Genomic DNA, 12,525 nt, shown 5'->3' with positions numbered 1-12,525 from the left:
GAGTCTTGTTCTCGAAGCAGAGCCTCCCCGCCGGACAGAAGTTTCCGCAGCGCTGTGAATCGGCGTGTTCATGACTCAAGCGTTGGCTCCATGTTGCCTCAGCTGACACAACACAGGGTCACCGATCCAACCGTCAGATGTGCAGGTTCCTCGCCGACACGTTTCAACTCTTCTCAACCTGCAGAGATCAAGGCGTCAGGTGAGATGGAGGCTCGGCAGCTTCACTCGGGATCGAGGTTCGTCTTCTCCGCAGTGAGAAACGAGAGAAACTGATCGTTGTGATTTAGTTGTCGTATTAACGTGACATTAATGACACTGATTGGAAACCAATTAACCGTCATACCTCAACCACAGAAGCACACGTTCCTGTGTGAAGGGAACTTTCAGGCAGCATCAGCTGAAATCATTTTTGCCTTAAAGAGCTTGAGAAACGAGATGTTGAGAGCTGATGCATGCAGACTTCTCTTGTGCCGACAGCGTGAAGGGTTTTGCACATTTCACACCTGGGATTTGATCTGAAACAGGCATATTTCTTTAAAATAGTATGGAAACATGCAGAAATGGTCTGTAAATATCTTGTTGGCCACTAGGGATAAGACTTTATCGCAGATCCCGATATAAGAAAACACTCGCGATAAGTTGATTGTGGTGAACTTCCATTATCGGGACAATCGTGAATATCCTAACGAGTGACTTGAAAAGGTCGTCGAGCTTCTTACCATGATAATAAAAATAGAAATTACAGGAATTATATTGTAATTAAGATAATGTTTTTTCTTTTTATGATTTTTGCTAAAGGAATGTGTGTGTCCTCCCTGTGAGCATAAAATAAATGTGTTTCTTCAGTGTAAGGTAAAGTGGTTCCAGTACGTTTCGAAAAGATTGAAGCATTTTTGATGATTATCGGGATACTAATATTGCTGTAACAGGTGAGTATACTCGGCTACATGGAAGTAAAGGTGTATCAGCTAAGCCCTCTATAGCACCTACACCTGTCTATACCATGCAGGGTCGTCGGGCGAAGGCGGGGTCCACTCTGGACCCGTCTGGATCTTTCTTTTATTTAAAATGTTCGCTGCTTTAATCTGTATTAAGCACAGACCACCGAGCCGGCCGGATGAATACGCAGGAGGACGTTGAACCACCTCGGAGCACAAACCGTCTCTTAAAAGCTCCCGATGTTCATGTTCACCACATTCAAGATGCCCCGAGGCAAGAAACACACAGGGGGGGAGAGGGGGAGAGAGAGAGAGAGAGAGAGAGGCCACCAGGACTGAGCTGAGAGACCAGACAGCTGGTCTACACACAGGAAATGGATTTAAAGTTGTAACACACACGCACACACACACACACACACAAGCCAGGTGGAGATAAAAAAAAATGTTTAAGCACAGCAGCACAGGTGATAATCCTGAGGAGGACAACGTGAAAAGACAACGTGTGTGTGTTGTATAAGTACATGTGTGTGTGTGTGTGTTGTATAAGTACATGTGTGTGAGTGTGTGTGTTGTTTAAGTACGTGTGTGTGTGTGTGTTGTTTAAGTACGTGTGTGTTCTCGTGGCGGACCGTAGTTGAGTCAGACACTTGGCCTCTGATTTCATCACGTCGGTTATGAAAGAGACAGTAAAGTTAAACACACACACACACACACTCGCACACACATACATGCATACACACACGCACACACATGCATACACACACTCACACAGCGTTCATCCTCCTCTGTTTCTTCAATATTTCATCATGTGGCGTAAAAACACACTAACCATGTGGAGATAACCTGCTGTGTGTGTGTGTGTGTGTGTGTGTGTGTATGCATGTGTGTGTGCGCTTGTGTAACCAGGTCAGTCAGGCTCTCCACCTGTCGTTTGGAATCCGTCCAATCAGAGCAGAGCTGACAACACACACACACACACACACACACACACACACACAGAGAGGTCACGGCATGCACAAACAGGGGGAAATCTACATAACGAAGATGTGACCTCATTTCCTGCAGAGCAGCAGCAGGCGTCTGTGCCGGCTTCCCTGCTGGGACTAATCGACAGGTCTCACATGTCTCACATGTCTCACATGTCTCACGTGACGAGTCTCTGATCCGTCCTCTGTATACCCGCTGACATTACTGCACTGCAAGAAATACACAGTACCTGTACCTTGGTACAAAGTACTTCTAAAGTTGAAGATAATTTCAGGTACTGCCTGTAAAATGTTTTACGGGAAGTAACATGCAGGTTTTAAAGGAAGTAGCATGCATGTTTTAAAGGAAGTAACATGCAGGTTTTACAGGAAGTAGCATGCATGTTTTAAAGGAAGTAGCATGCAGGTTTTAAAGGAAGTAACATGCAGGTTTTAAAGGAAGTAACATGCAGGTTTTACAGGAAGTAGCATGCAGGTTTTAAAAGAAGTAAAATGCAGGTTTTACAGGAAGTAACATGCAGGTTTTACAGGAAGTAACATGCAGGTTTTAAAGGAAGTAACATGCAGGTTTTACAGAAAGTAACATGCAGGTTTTACAGGAAGTAACATGCAGGTTTTAAAGGAAGTAACATGCAGGTTTTACAGAAAGTAACATGCAGGTTTTAAAGGAAGTAACATGCAGGTTTTAAAAGAAGTAAAATGCAGGTTTTACAGGAAGTAACATGCAGGTTTTAAAGGTAGTAACATGCAGGTTTTACAGAAAGTAACATGCAGGTTTTAAAGGAAGTAACATGCAGGTTTTAAAAGAAGTCAAATGCAGGTTTTACAGGAAGTAACATGCAGGTTTTACAGAAAGTAACATGCAGGTTTTAAAGGAAGTAACATGCAGGTTTTAAAAGAAGTCAAATGCAGGTTTTACAGAAAGTAACATGAGGGTTTTAAAGGAAGTAACATGCAGGTTTTAAAGGAAGTAACATGCAGGTTTTAAAAGAAGTAAAATGCAGGTTTTACAGGAAGTAACATGCAGGTTTTAAAGGAAGTAACATGCAGGTTTTACAGAAAGTAACATGCAGGTTTTAAAGGAAGTAACATGCAGGTTTTACGGGAAGTAACATGCAGGTTTTACAGGAAGTAACATGCAGGTTTTAAAGGAAGTAACATGCAGGTTTTACAGAAAGTAACATGCAGGTTTTAAAGGAAGTAACATGCAGGTTTTAAAGGAAGTAAAATGCAGGGTTTACGGGAAGTAACATGCAGGGTTTACGGGAAGTAACATGCATGTTTTACAGGAAGTAACATGCATGTTTTACAGGAAGTAACATGCGGGGTTTACAGGAAGTAACATGCAGGTTTTAAAGGAAGTAACATGCAGGTTTTAAAAGAAGTAAAATGCAGGTTTTACAGGAAGTAACATGCAGGTTTTAAAGGAAGTAACATGCAGGTTTTACAGAAAGTAACATGCAGGTTTTAAAGGAAGTAACATGCAGGTTTTACGGGAAGTAACATGCAGGTTTTACAGGAAGTAACATGCAGGTTTTAAAGGAAGTAACATGCAGGTTTTACAGAAAGTAACATGCAGGTTTTAAAGGAAGTAACATGCAGGTTTTAAAGGAAGTAAAATGCAGGGTTTACGGGAAGTAACATGCAGGGTTTACGGGAAGTAACATGCATGTTTTACAGGAAGTAACATGCATGTTTTACAGGAAGTAACATGCGGGGTTTACAGGAAGTAACATGCAGGTTTTACAGGAAGTAACATGCAGGTTTTACAGGAAGTAACATGCATGTTTTAAAGGAAGTAACATGCAGGTTCTATTATAATGTCTATATAATTATAAAGAATGATAATAAAGTAATAGGGGGCTGCACGGTGGTGTAGTGGGTAGCACTGTCGCCTCACAGCGAGAGGATCCCGGGTTTGATTTCCGGGTCGGCCCGGGCTCCTTCTGTTTGGAGTTTGCATGTTCTCCCCGTGTAAGCGTGGGTTCTCTCCGGGTTCTCCAGCTTCCTCCCACAGTCCAAAGACATGCAGGATGGGGATAGGCTAATTGATGACTCTAAATTGCCCGTAGGTGTGAATGTGAGAGTGAATGTTTGTTTGTCTCTACATGTCGGCCCTGTGATAGACTGGCGTCCTGTCCAGGGTGAACCCTGCCTTCACCCAATGACAGCTGGGATCGGCTCCAGCCCCCCCGCGACCCTGAATACAGGATAAGCGGTAGACAATGGATGGATGGATGGAATAAAGTAATAGGACAGGTAGGATGAGGAGGAAAGGTGAGCGAAGCTTAACAGTTTAGAAAACTGTCACGTGTCTGAATGTGGAACAAACTCAGGTTAACAGGTGAAGTGAAGAGCTGAGGCAGATTAAGGTCAAAGGTCAGCAGACAGCTGCTGGGCACATGTAACAATACTGTGAGTGGTGCATAACTGTCAGAGGAAAACCTCATATCTACTACATTCTTATACTATTACTGTCAGAGGAAAACCTCATATCTACTACATTATAATACTATTACTGTCAGAGGAAAACCTCATATCTACTACATTATAATACTATTACTGTCGGAGGAAAACCTCATATCTACTACATTATAATACTATTACTGTCGGAGGAAAACCTCATATCTACTACATTATAATACTATTACTGTCAGAGGAAAACCTCATATCTACTACATTCTTATACTATTACTATCAGAGGAAAACCTCATATCTACTACATTATAATACTATTACTGTCAGAGGAAAACCTCATATCTACCGCATTATAATACTATTACTGTCAGAGGAAAACCTCATATCTACTACATTATAATACTATTACTGTCAGAGGAAAACCTCATATCTTCTACATTATAATTACTAAGTGCAAAAAATAAATGTACCTGTGTGTCAGTGTGTGATGTAATAATGTAGAATACAATAATCTCCTTATATACACTACTCACAAAAAGTTAGGGACATTTAAGGATAAACCTAAAATGCACTATAACCTTTCCAGGTGACCTTCTCTAAACTTTGGATGCACACGTCCAACTGTTCAACGTCTCAGTACTTTTTGAACAACTTGCTGTTCTCTAACACGGAGCTGAACGGCAAAATCCACAACAGCTGTTTGATCCTTGAATCGACCAATCAATGTGGTCCAATTAGAGTTGGGATTTAAACAGTCCTCTTTATGATGCCGTTCACATTTGTTCACATTTCAAACAGGATGTTGTCAGAGGGAAGGGACCAATCATGTCATCAGCAGGTTGAAACAGAGACGAGAGACAGGAAGAGTCCCAGAAAGGAGAGAAGTGCACGTCATTTAGTCACATGCCAAGTTATTGAGACATGTTTCGTTGTGGTATACCAGCCACTGCTGCTGCTTTCGTTTCAATGAGTTGTTTGAGATGAGGAAATCACATTACATGCTTCTACTTAAATGCCCTACTGTCATGAGATAACATCACTGTAGCATCAACTCTTTACATCTTCCATAAATTTCACCCGAAAGCTAAATATCCCTAACTTTTTGTGAGCGTGTATACACATATCAAACAAGCAGCTGTTGTTCAAAACGAAATCTCCGACTGTTGCAGCTGCTGACATCATCACCCGTGTGGTCGATGGTATTTTTAACATACATCCTGCTCGCCTGTTCAGACAGTTGCTTCTAACACAACAATCTAGTGGCGACAACGTTAATATTAAAAAGTATATATAAACTAAGCTGTAAGCCGAAGCCTCGCTGTTTGTATCTTTAGACCCAGACTGTGTTCATTATGTGAGCTCTCATCACAGTATTTGTACTTTACTTGATTATTTTCCATTGTATTTATTACTTTATTAACTCCTTACATAACTTAAGTTACTTTGCAGGTTCAGATTAATATAAATTAAAAAAGAAACGATGATGCAATATTACAAATGTACGTCATGGTGAGAGAGCACAAACTACCCAGCAGTAAATAAAGTTGTAAATATAATATACATTGTTCTACAAGAGTAGGCTAGTTTTGCTTTGTGTACTTTAAGTATATGATGTGTACTTGCAGTACTTTTACTTTGCAACAACAGTATTTCTTCCTCGCTGCATTTATATAAGAGTAACATCCGGGTCCGTCCTCCGCTACTGTATATGGTGGCGTCCATACAGAAACTCGAGGAAACGGCGCTGCGGAGTCTCGTGTCGACTTTTCTGACGACTGATCGGCTCAGGATTGCAACATCGAAGCTCCGCCCCCTCCCCGCCGGATGAAGCGACGTAACCCGACCTGCGAACCAAACAGACCCGGAGTCAGCCCGAGTCCTCAGTCAGTCCCGACTGGAAAAAGGGGGTCAGAGCAGCAGGACCAGCCGTGGAGGGTCAGGTCTGGATCTAAAAGAAGAAACCGGGACGAGCACGCGGACTTTTACGTTCATTTAAAAACTCCGGAAGGACTCGAGTTGACTCGGCTTTGTTCGCGTCAACTTCGGATATTCACCAAAAAGAGAAGAAAAAAAATATATTTAAAAGCTTTTTTTGTTTTTGTTTTGTTTTTTTCTTCTTGAGATTTTTTGTTGTTGGAAAGTTTCATCTCATTCAGACCGAAAGAGAAACTCAACTAACGACTGAATGACGACACGTTGCGCAACCGAGACAACAACAATATAACGAGACAAAGACGTCACCGCCGGACGCTCCGCTCCCAGTTCTCCCAGTCCTCCCAGTAGCGGAGCTGCAGCTGCTGCTGGTTCCAGCCGGGACTTCACGAACCGGCTCGTGTTTTCATGTTTCCTGCTGACTTCTGCTGACAGACAGACGGACGGACCATCAGCTCCAATCCGACTCCACGCAGTCTTTCATCCGTCCGAACAAGGTAGGAAACTGACCTGAGAGCAGCACTTCCTTTTTAAAAAAGTAGACCCTCCCAGTAAAGGGCTGCTCATTCAAGTCAAAACGCGCTGAAATCACTTATTATGCAGGATTACATCCGTCAAAGGGGATTAGGTCTACTTGAACGTGTAAAAGCATCATTATGTTGCATCATGTAGTGCAGTTTTGGTCGTTTAATCGATAGAAATTATCATATTATGAGTTCATAATTTCACAATTTTCCAATAGTTTCAGTTCAAACACCTGAACATTGTACTTGAGGAGGAAATAAAAGTGATTTTATGAGAGCACTAGTTACTGATATGAACAGTCATCATCAGATGGTGCACGGTCGTCATGGAGACGGCTCTGTTGACAGGTGAGATCAGCAGCTGTGGTGGGTTTTCTGGGAGGGTTCTGGGGGGGAAAGCAAGCAAGGTTTTTGGTCAAAGTGCTCTCAGCATAACAATTCAGGAAATACACTTTTATGATTTGATTACTTTTTAAGCCGACCGACTCCACGACTCCTTCCACTGATGAAGACGGTGGAAAAGCTTTAGAGCATTTAGGAGGGAGGAGTCGGCACATTAATATATCATGAAAATAGTAGTTAGTTGAGAGGAGAGGATGAGGAAAAGAATAATAAAAACTGACTCAAATACATTTTTCAAACTTTCCAGGAAGACGAAGTCAGACACAAGAACAGAGGCGTCATAAGTACAGACAGTGTAGTAGAAGTACAGATACTTGTGTTTAAAAAGACTTGCAAAAGTAGAAGTGCTGAAGGCTCTGAAATGTTCTCAAACTATAAAGTTTAAAGTGTCCCTATGAAGGACTGAGGTTAGAAAATACACAGAAAAAGTAAGACGTTGAAATAACTAGTCATTTACTTATTTAAATACTCAAGTAAAGTACATGAACATTTATACAGTAACAAAGTATTTGTACTTGGTGACTTCCCTCTGCAGAAGAATGAATAGAGTTCATTATATTAAGAGTCTGAATAATTAGGTTGTATTCAACAAGTAAGAAAAACTCATTCAAAACCCCGTCCGTACAAACTCAATTTCCCATCAGCTCCAGACTTTTGCAAACTTGGCTCTGCACAATGTGTGACTCCACGTCTGAATGAAAGTGTCGGTGATCCGAGATACTGAAACTAAAACCACGTTGGTGAATTATACGGATGGCTGCGGCACCGCTGCTGCTCATGGGAGATGTAGTCTTTTATTTATTTGTTAGTCTTTGCTGTTTAACTTTGAGGTTTTGAGTTCTTATATCAAGTTCTGCAGTGGAAAGAAATGTTCAGTAGAGTCCAGTAAAGTCCAGTAGAGTCTAGTAGAGTCCAGTAAAGTCCAGTAGAGTCTAGGAGAGTCTAGTAGAGTACAGTGGAGTCTAAGAGAGTCCAGTAAAGTCTAGTAGAGTCCAGTAGAGTCTAGTAAAGTATAGTGGAGTCTAATAGAGTCCAGTAAAGTCTAGTAGAGTCCAGTATAGTCCAGTAGAGTCTAGTAGAGTCCAGTGAGTTGTTTTTGTCGTCGTTCATCATTAACAGTCTGATCTCTGATTGTGAAACGGCAGCTGATGTGATGAGACATCAAATAGCAGATTCACTGTCAGTGTGAGTCAGAGTGAGTGTGTGTGTGAGACGTTGCCACGGTGACTCAGGCTGTTTCACCAGAGTGAAAGCAGCGTTGGCAAACAGTAGGTTGCCACACAGCGTCGCCACGGCGACCGAAGGGCTCTAGAAAGCTTTACAGAAAAACGCACACTCTCTCTGTGTGTGTGTGTGTTCGTGTGTGTGTGTGTGTGTTCGTGTGTGTGTGGGGTAGGTGTTGACCGTATTTAAAGCCTTTTTAAACTATAAACTGTTGTGCTCTGATGCAACGATCTGAAAGCCGAGGCGTCTGTCAGCTTACAGGAAGTTGCATCATGAAGCCTATAGACACGTTAGCAGCGTAGCATGTGAGCAGCGGGACACACAACGCAGCGAGATGTAACACAACACCCGTCTGACGGTAAAGTAAAAGTGAGCAGCGCTCGGTGGGGGGGGGGAGGAGCCTCGGCTGGTCATGTGACAAAGTGGAGGTGGGCAGATGTGAAACCAGAAGTTATCCAACATTAATAAATGTCTACTGAGTCGCAGTGATTGAGTCCTTTTTTGTGGCATGGTCCTCCTGGCACAGATGATGAGGTTGTAATTAACCCGATGATGTCACTTGTCTCCTCCAATCACAGATGAGCATGGCTATGGCCACAGCGCGGTCCCAGCGGTGTCTGAAGAGGCTGCTCGACGAGCCCCAGGACGGTTCACTGAAATGTAAAGTTGCTCGTCTGGATCACGACCCGCCCGCCGCCCGCCTGTCGAGCTGCCTCCGGCCCAGAAGCCCCGCCCCCGAGGCCAACCAGAGCCAATCCCCGACCAGAGTCGGATCGTACTTCCTGTTTGAACGCTGCGAGGGGGAGAAGACCTACAGGGCTGAGCATGCGTACACGAAGCAGCAATACACCTGCCAGGTAGAGAAAAAATACTGATGATACTGTTACAAATACTTACATCAAATATTGTGATGTTGCATAAAATGTTAGTTATTAAAAAACTGCTAGTACTGCTGAAAATACAACACACTTCTTGAATAATTGATAGTCAGGGAATACTACCGATATTGCTATTAGTGAAAATACTACTCCTCATCCTAAAAACAACATTATACTTGTCATACTGCTAGTAATATTGTTAATACTGCTGCAAATACTCATTAAAAACAATATATATATACGCAACTGTAACCGTGTCACCCTAACGTTGTTGCCATGGTTACAGGTACTTCCTCTACGTGGTTACCAGGAGCGGCTGGCTGCCTACGCCCGCATCGGTCACCACGACAACATCTGCGACCTGCTGGACGTGGTGATCGGCCAGGACAGCGTGTACGTCTTCCTGCCCGGTCACCATGGCGACATGCACGCGTACGTGCGAAGCAGGAAGCGTCTCAGCGAGGAGGAGGCGGGGCATCTGTTCACTCTGATGCTGAACGCCGTGATGCACTGCCATCACCACGGAGTCGTCCTCCGAGACCTGAAGCTCCGCCGGTTCGTCTTCACCGACAAATACAGGTGAGACCGACGAGTACTCTGACAATACTGCATACTACTACTGACAATACTGCATACTACTCTGACAATACTGCATACTACTCTGACAATACTGCATACTACTCTGACAATACTGCATACTACTACTGACAATACTGCATACTACTCTGACAATACTGCATACTACTCTGACAATACTGCATACTACTACTGACAATACTGCATACTACTACTGACAATACTGCATACTACTCTGACAATTCCACATACTACTACTGACAATACTGCATTGTGCTTGGACAATACCGCATACTACTCTGACAATACCGCATTGTGCTTGGACAATACCGCATACTACTCTGACCATGCCGCATACTACTCTGACCATGCCGCATACTACTCTGACAATACTGCATTGTACTCAATACCGCATACTTCACCGACACACGTGAGACTAACAAACAGGTAGTGCTGATAATACTCCCACAAACTACCACTAATACTGCTAAAAAACACAGATGCAGACTTAAATGACTATGGATACTTTTGACACTGTTAAGAATACTATTAGCAGTATTCTTGGTAGCATCAGTATAATTAGTAGCATCAGTGACGGACAGATAAAAGTACTACTTGTAATACCTCTAACACTACTATGACTGTTAATACTACTTCTATCAGAGGTACTACAGTACTGTTGTCACTGCTGATACATTGTGAATATTTCTTCCTGCAGGACTCACCTCGCTCTGCTCGGCCTCGACGACTGCATCCTGTTGCACGGTAACCACGACGACGACTCCCTGACGGACAGGCACGGCTGCCCCGCCTACGTCAGCCCCGAGCTGCTCACCAACGGGACCGGGTCTTACTCGGGCCGGGCCGCGGACATCTGGAGCCTGGGCGTGTCCCTGTACACCATGCTGATTGGACGATACCCGTTTCAGGACACTCAGCCCGCCGCGCTGTTCGCCAAGATCCGCCGCGGCGCCTTCAGCCTGCCCGACTGGCTGTCGCCGCAGGCCAAGTGCCTGATCGGCTGCATGCTGAGGAAGTCGCCCTCCGAGAGGCTGACGGCGTCGGAGCTGCTGATGCATCCGTGGCTGAGCAGCCGCCGCACGCCGCACCACAGCACGCAAAAGACGCATCACAGTTCGAACAAAACACTACAGAACAAGCAGGAGGAGGAGGAGCAGGTGGTGCCCACGTGGACGGAGAAACACTAGCACACAGACTGTACTTCTATACTTGTGAGGACCCACATTGACGTAATTTGACCCCAATAAATCTTACATTTATTAATTTATTTACAGTTGCTATAATTAAAGATATTATAGAGACCGTTTCTTCTAAGATAAACATAACAAATTCACGTTAGAGCTTAAGAGTCGCAAAGAGCAGGTAATGCAAAATAAAGACTTAAATGTAAGATTAATGCACATAATAAACACCTATGAACAACACGGAGATGGCATTAATGTAACGACTAAAATATATAACTTGCCTAAAAAAGGTGAGGCGGACTCATGATAAAAAAAAAAACAGAGTAAAACTCACAACCAGTCAAAAACTAAAATGTGGTCCTTCCAAAGATAGACACACACACACACACACACACACACACACACACACACACACACACACACACACACACACACACACACACACACACACACACACACACACACACACACACACACACACACACACACACACACACACACACACACACACACACACAGTCTGATCCTGGATTACTTGACCCCGAACCTCAGGTGCCTTCCTCTCGCTGCAACCAGAACCAGACCCAGACCCAGAAGAAGACTGAACAGGCCGTCGGGTTTGGAACAAAGTGTGACTTTGAAGGAGGCGAAGAAAAAAAAAAAAACGGGACACAGCTACTTTTCTGTGTTTACACTAATTGGTCGCGCCATTGGTTGAAAAACACAAGCGGCCAGATCACATTCAGCATTCAGCCCGACTTTTCTGAGGATTAGTTTAAAAGAAGAAGTTATCTCAGGATCAGAACTTCATGCTATAATTAATGCGGTTATCCAGTACACTCACATTGTTGGATGTTAAATTATAAATTTTCTTGTGACGCGACATCAGGTTTCCCCGAACACGTTCGTCACTGCATTATTACTACTAATAATAATAATTACATGCGAGCAGGTTTATTCTGGGACACCTCTTGATGACTCTGGATCAACTGACATGTGATTATAACAAAGCTATTTGACGCGTCAGCGCAACACTGTCATTAAATCTCAGGATGACACATCCAACGTGAGCAGTTGAATCATAAAATAATAATGAGGTTGTAATCTTGAGATAACTGGAAACTCCCATCACTGAAGTTCCTTTTGAACGACCAATCAACCCGACAGACCGCAGCAGTCAGCCAATAGGATGCCTTCTTCTGAATGTGTCGCTCAGACCTCAGTTACAGCTGGAGATTAAATAAAAAGATGTTTCACAAACTGTTCTGGTCACAGACTGGTTTTTATGAAGTCTAATATTTGTATGACGGGTATTATTTGTATGACGTCGGAAGTTTTTACAGGTTTGGGACGTGTTGAAGCCTCATCTCTCCTCCAATCACACAGCAGTTTACTAACGAGGTACTCACTGATTGGAGAAATATGTTGAAAAAAATACATGA

At 43.3% G+C, this 12,525-nt stretch overlaps 1 protein-coding gene across 1 annotated transcript; it reads left to right on the top strand.

Annotated features, from left to right (window-relative positions):
- Positions 1-6,220: 6,220 nt before the first annotated feature.
- trib3 (tribbles pseudokinase 3) lies at positions 6,221-12,343 on the top strand. The gene is made up of 4 exons (XM_084040514.1): positions 6,221-6,771; positions 9,003-9,281; positions 9,589-9,881; positions 10,597-12,343. Exons 2-4 carry the CDS (start codon positions 9,003-9,005, stop codon positions 11,084-11,086), a joined length of 1,062 nt encoding a protein of 353 aa, XP_083896640.1. The 5' UTR covers positions 6,221-6,771; the 3' UTR covers positions 11,087-12,343.
- Positions 12,344-12,525: the final 182 nt, after the last annotated feature.

The sequence above is a fragment of the Eutrigla gurnardus genome (assembly GCF_963514095.1).
Source record: "Eutrigla gurnardus genome assembly, chromosome: 2".
Lineage (NCBI taxonomy): Eukaryota > Metazoa > Chordata > Actinopteri > Perciformes > Triglidae > Eutrigla > Eutrigla gurnardus.
Note: the sequence above shows the minus strand (reverse complement) of the source record. Positions and strands in the feature narration are given on the sequence as shown.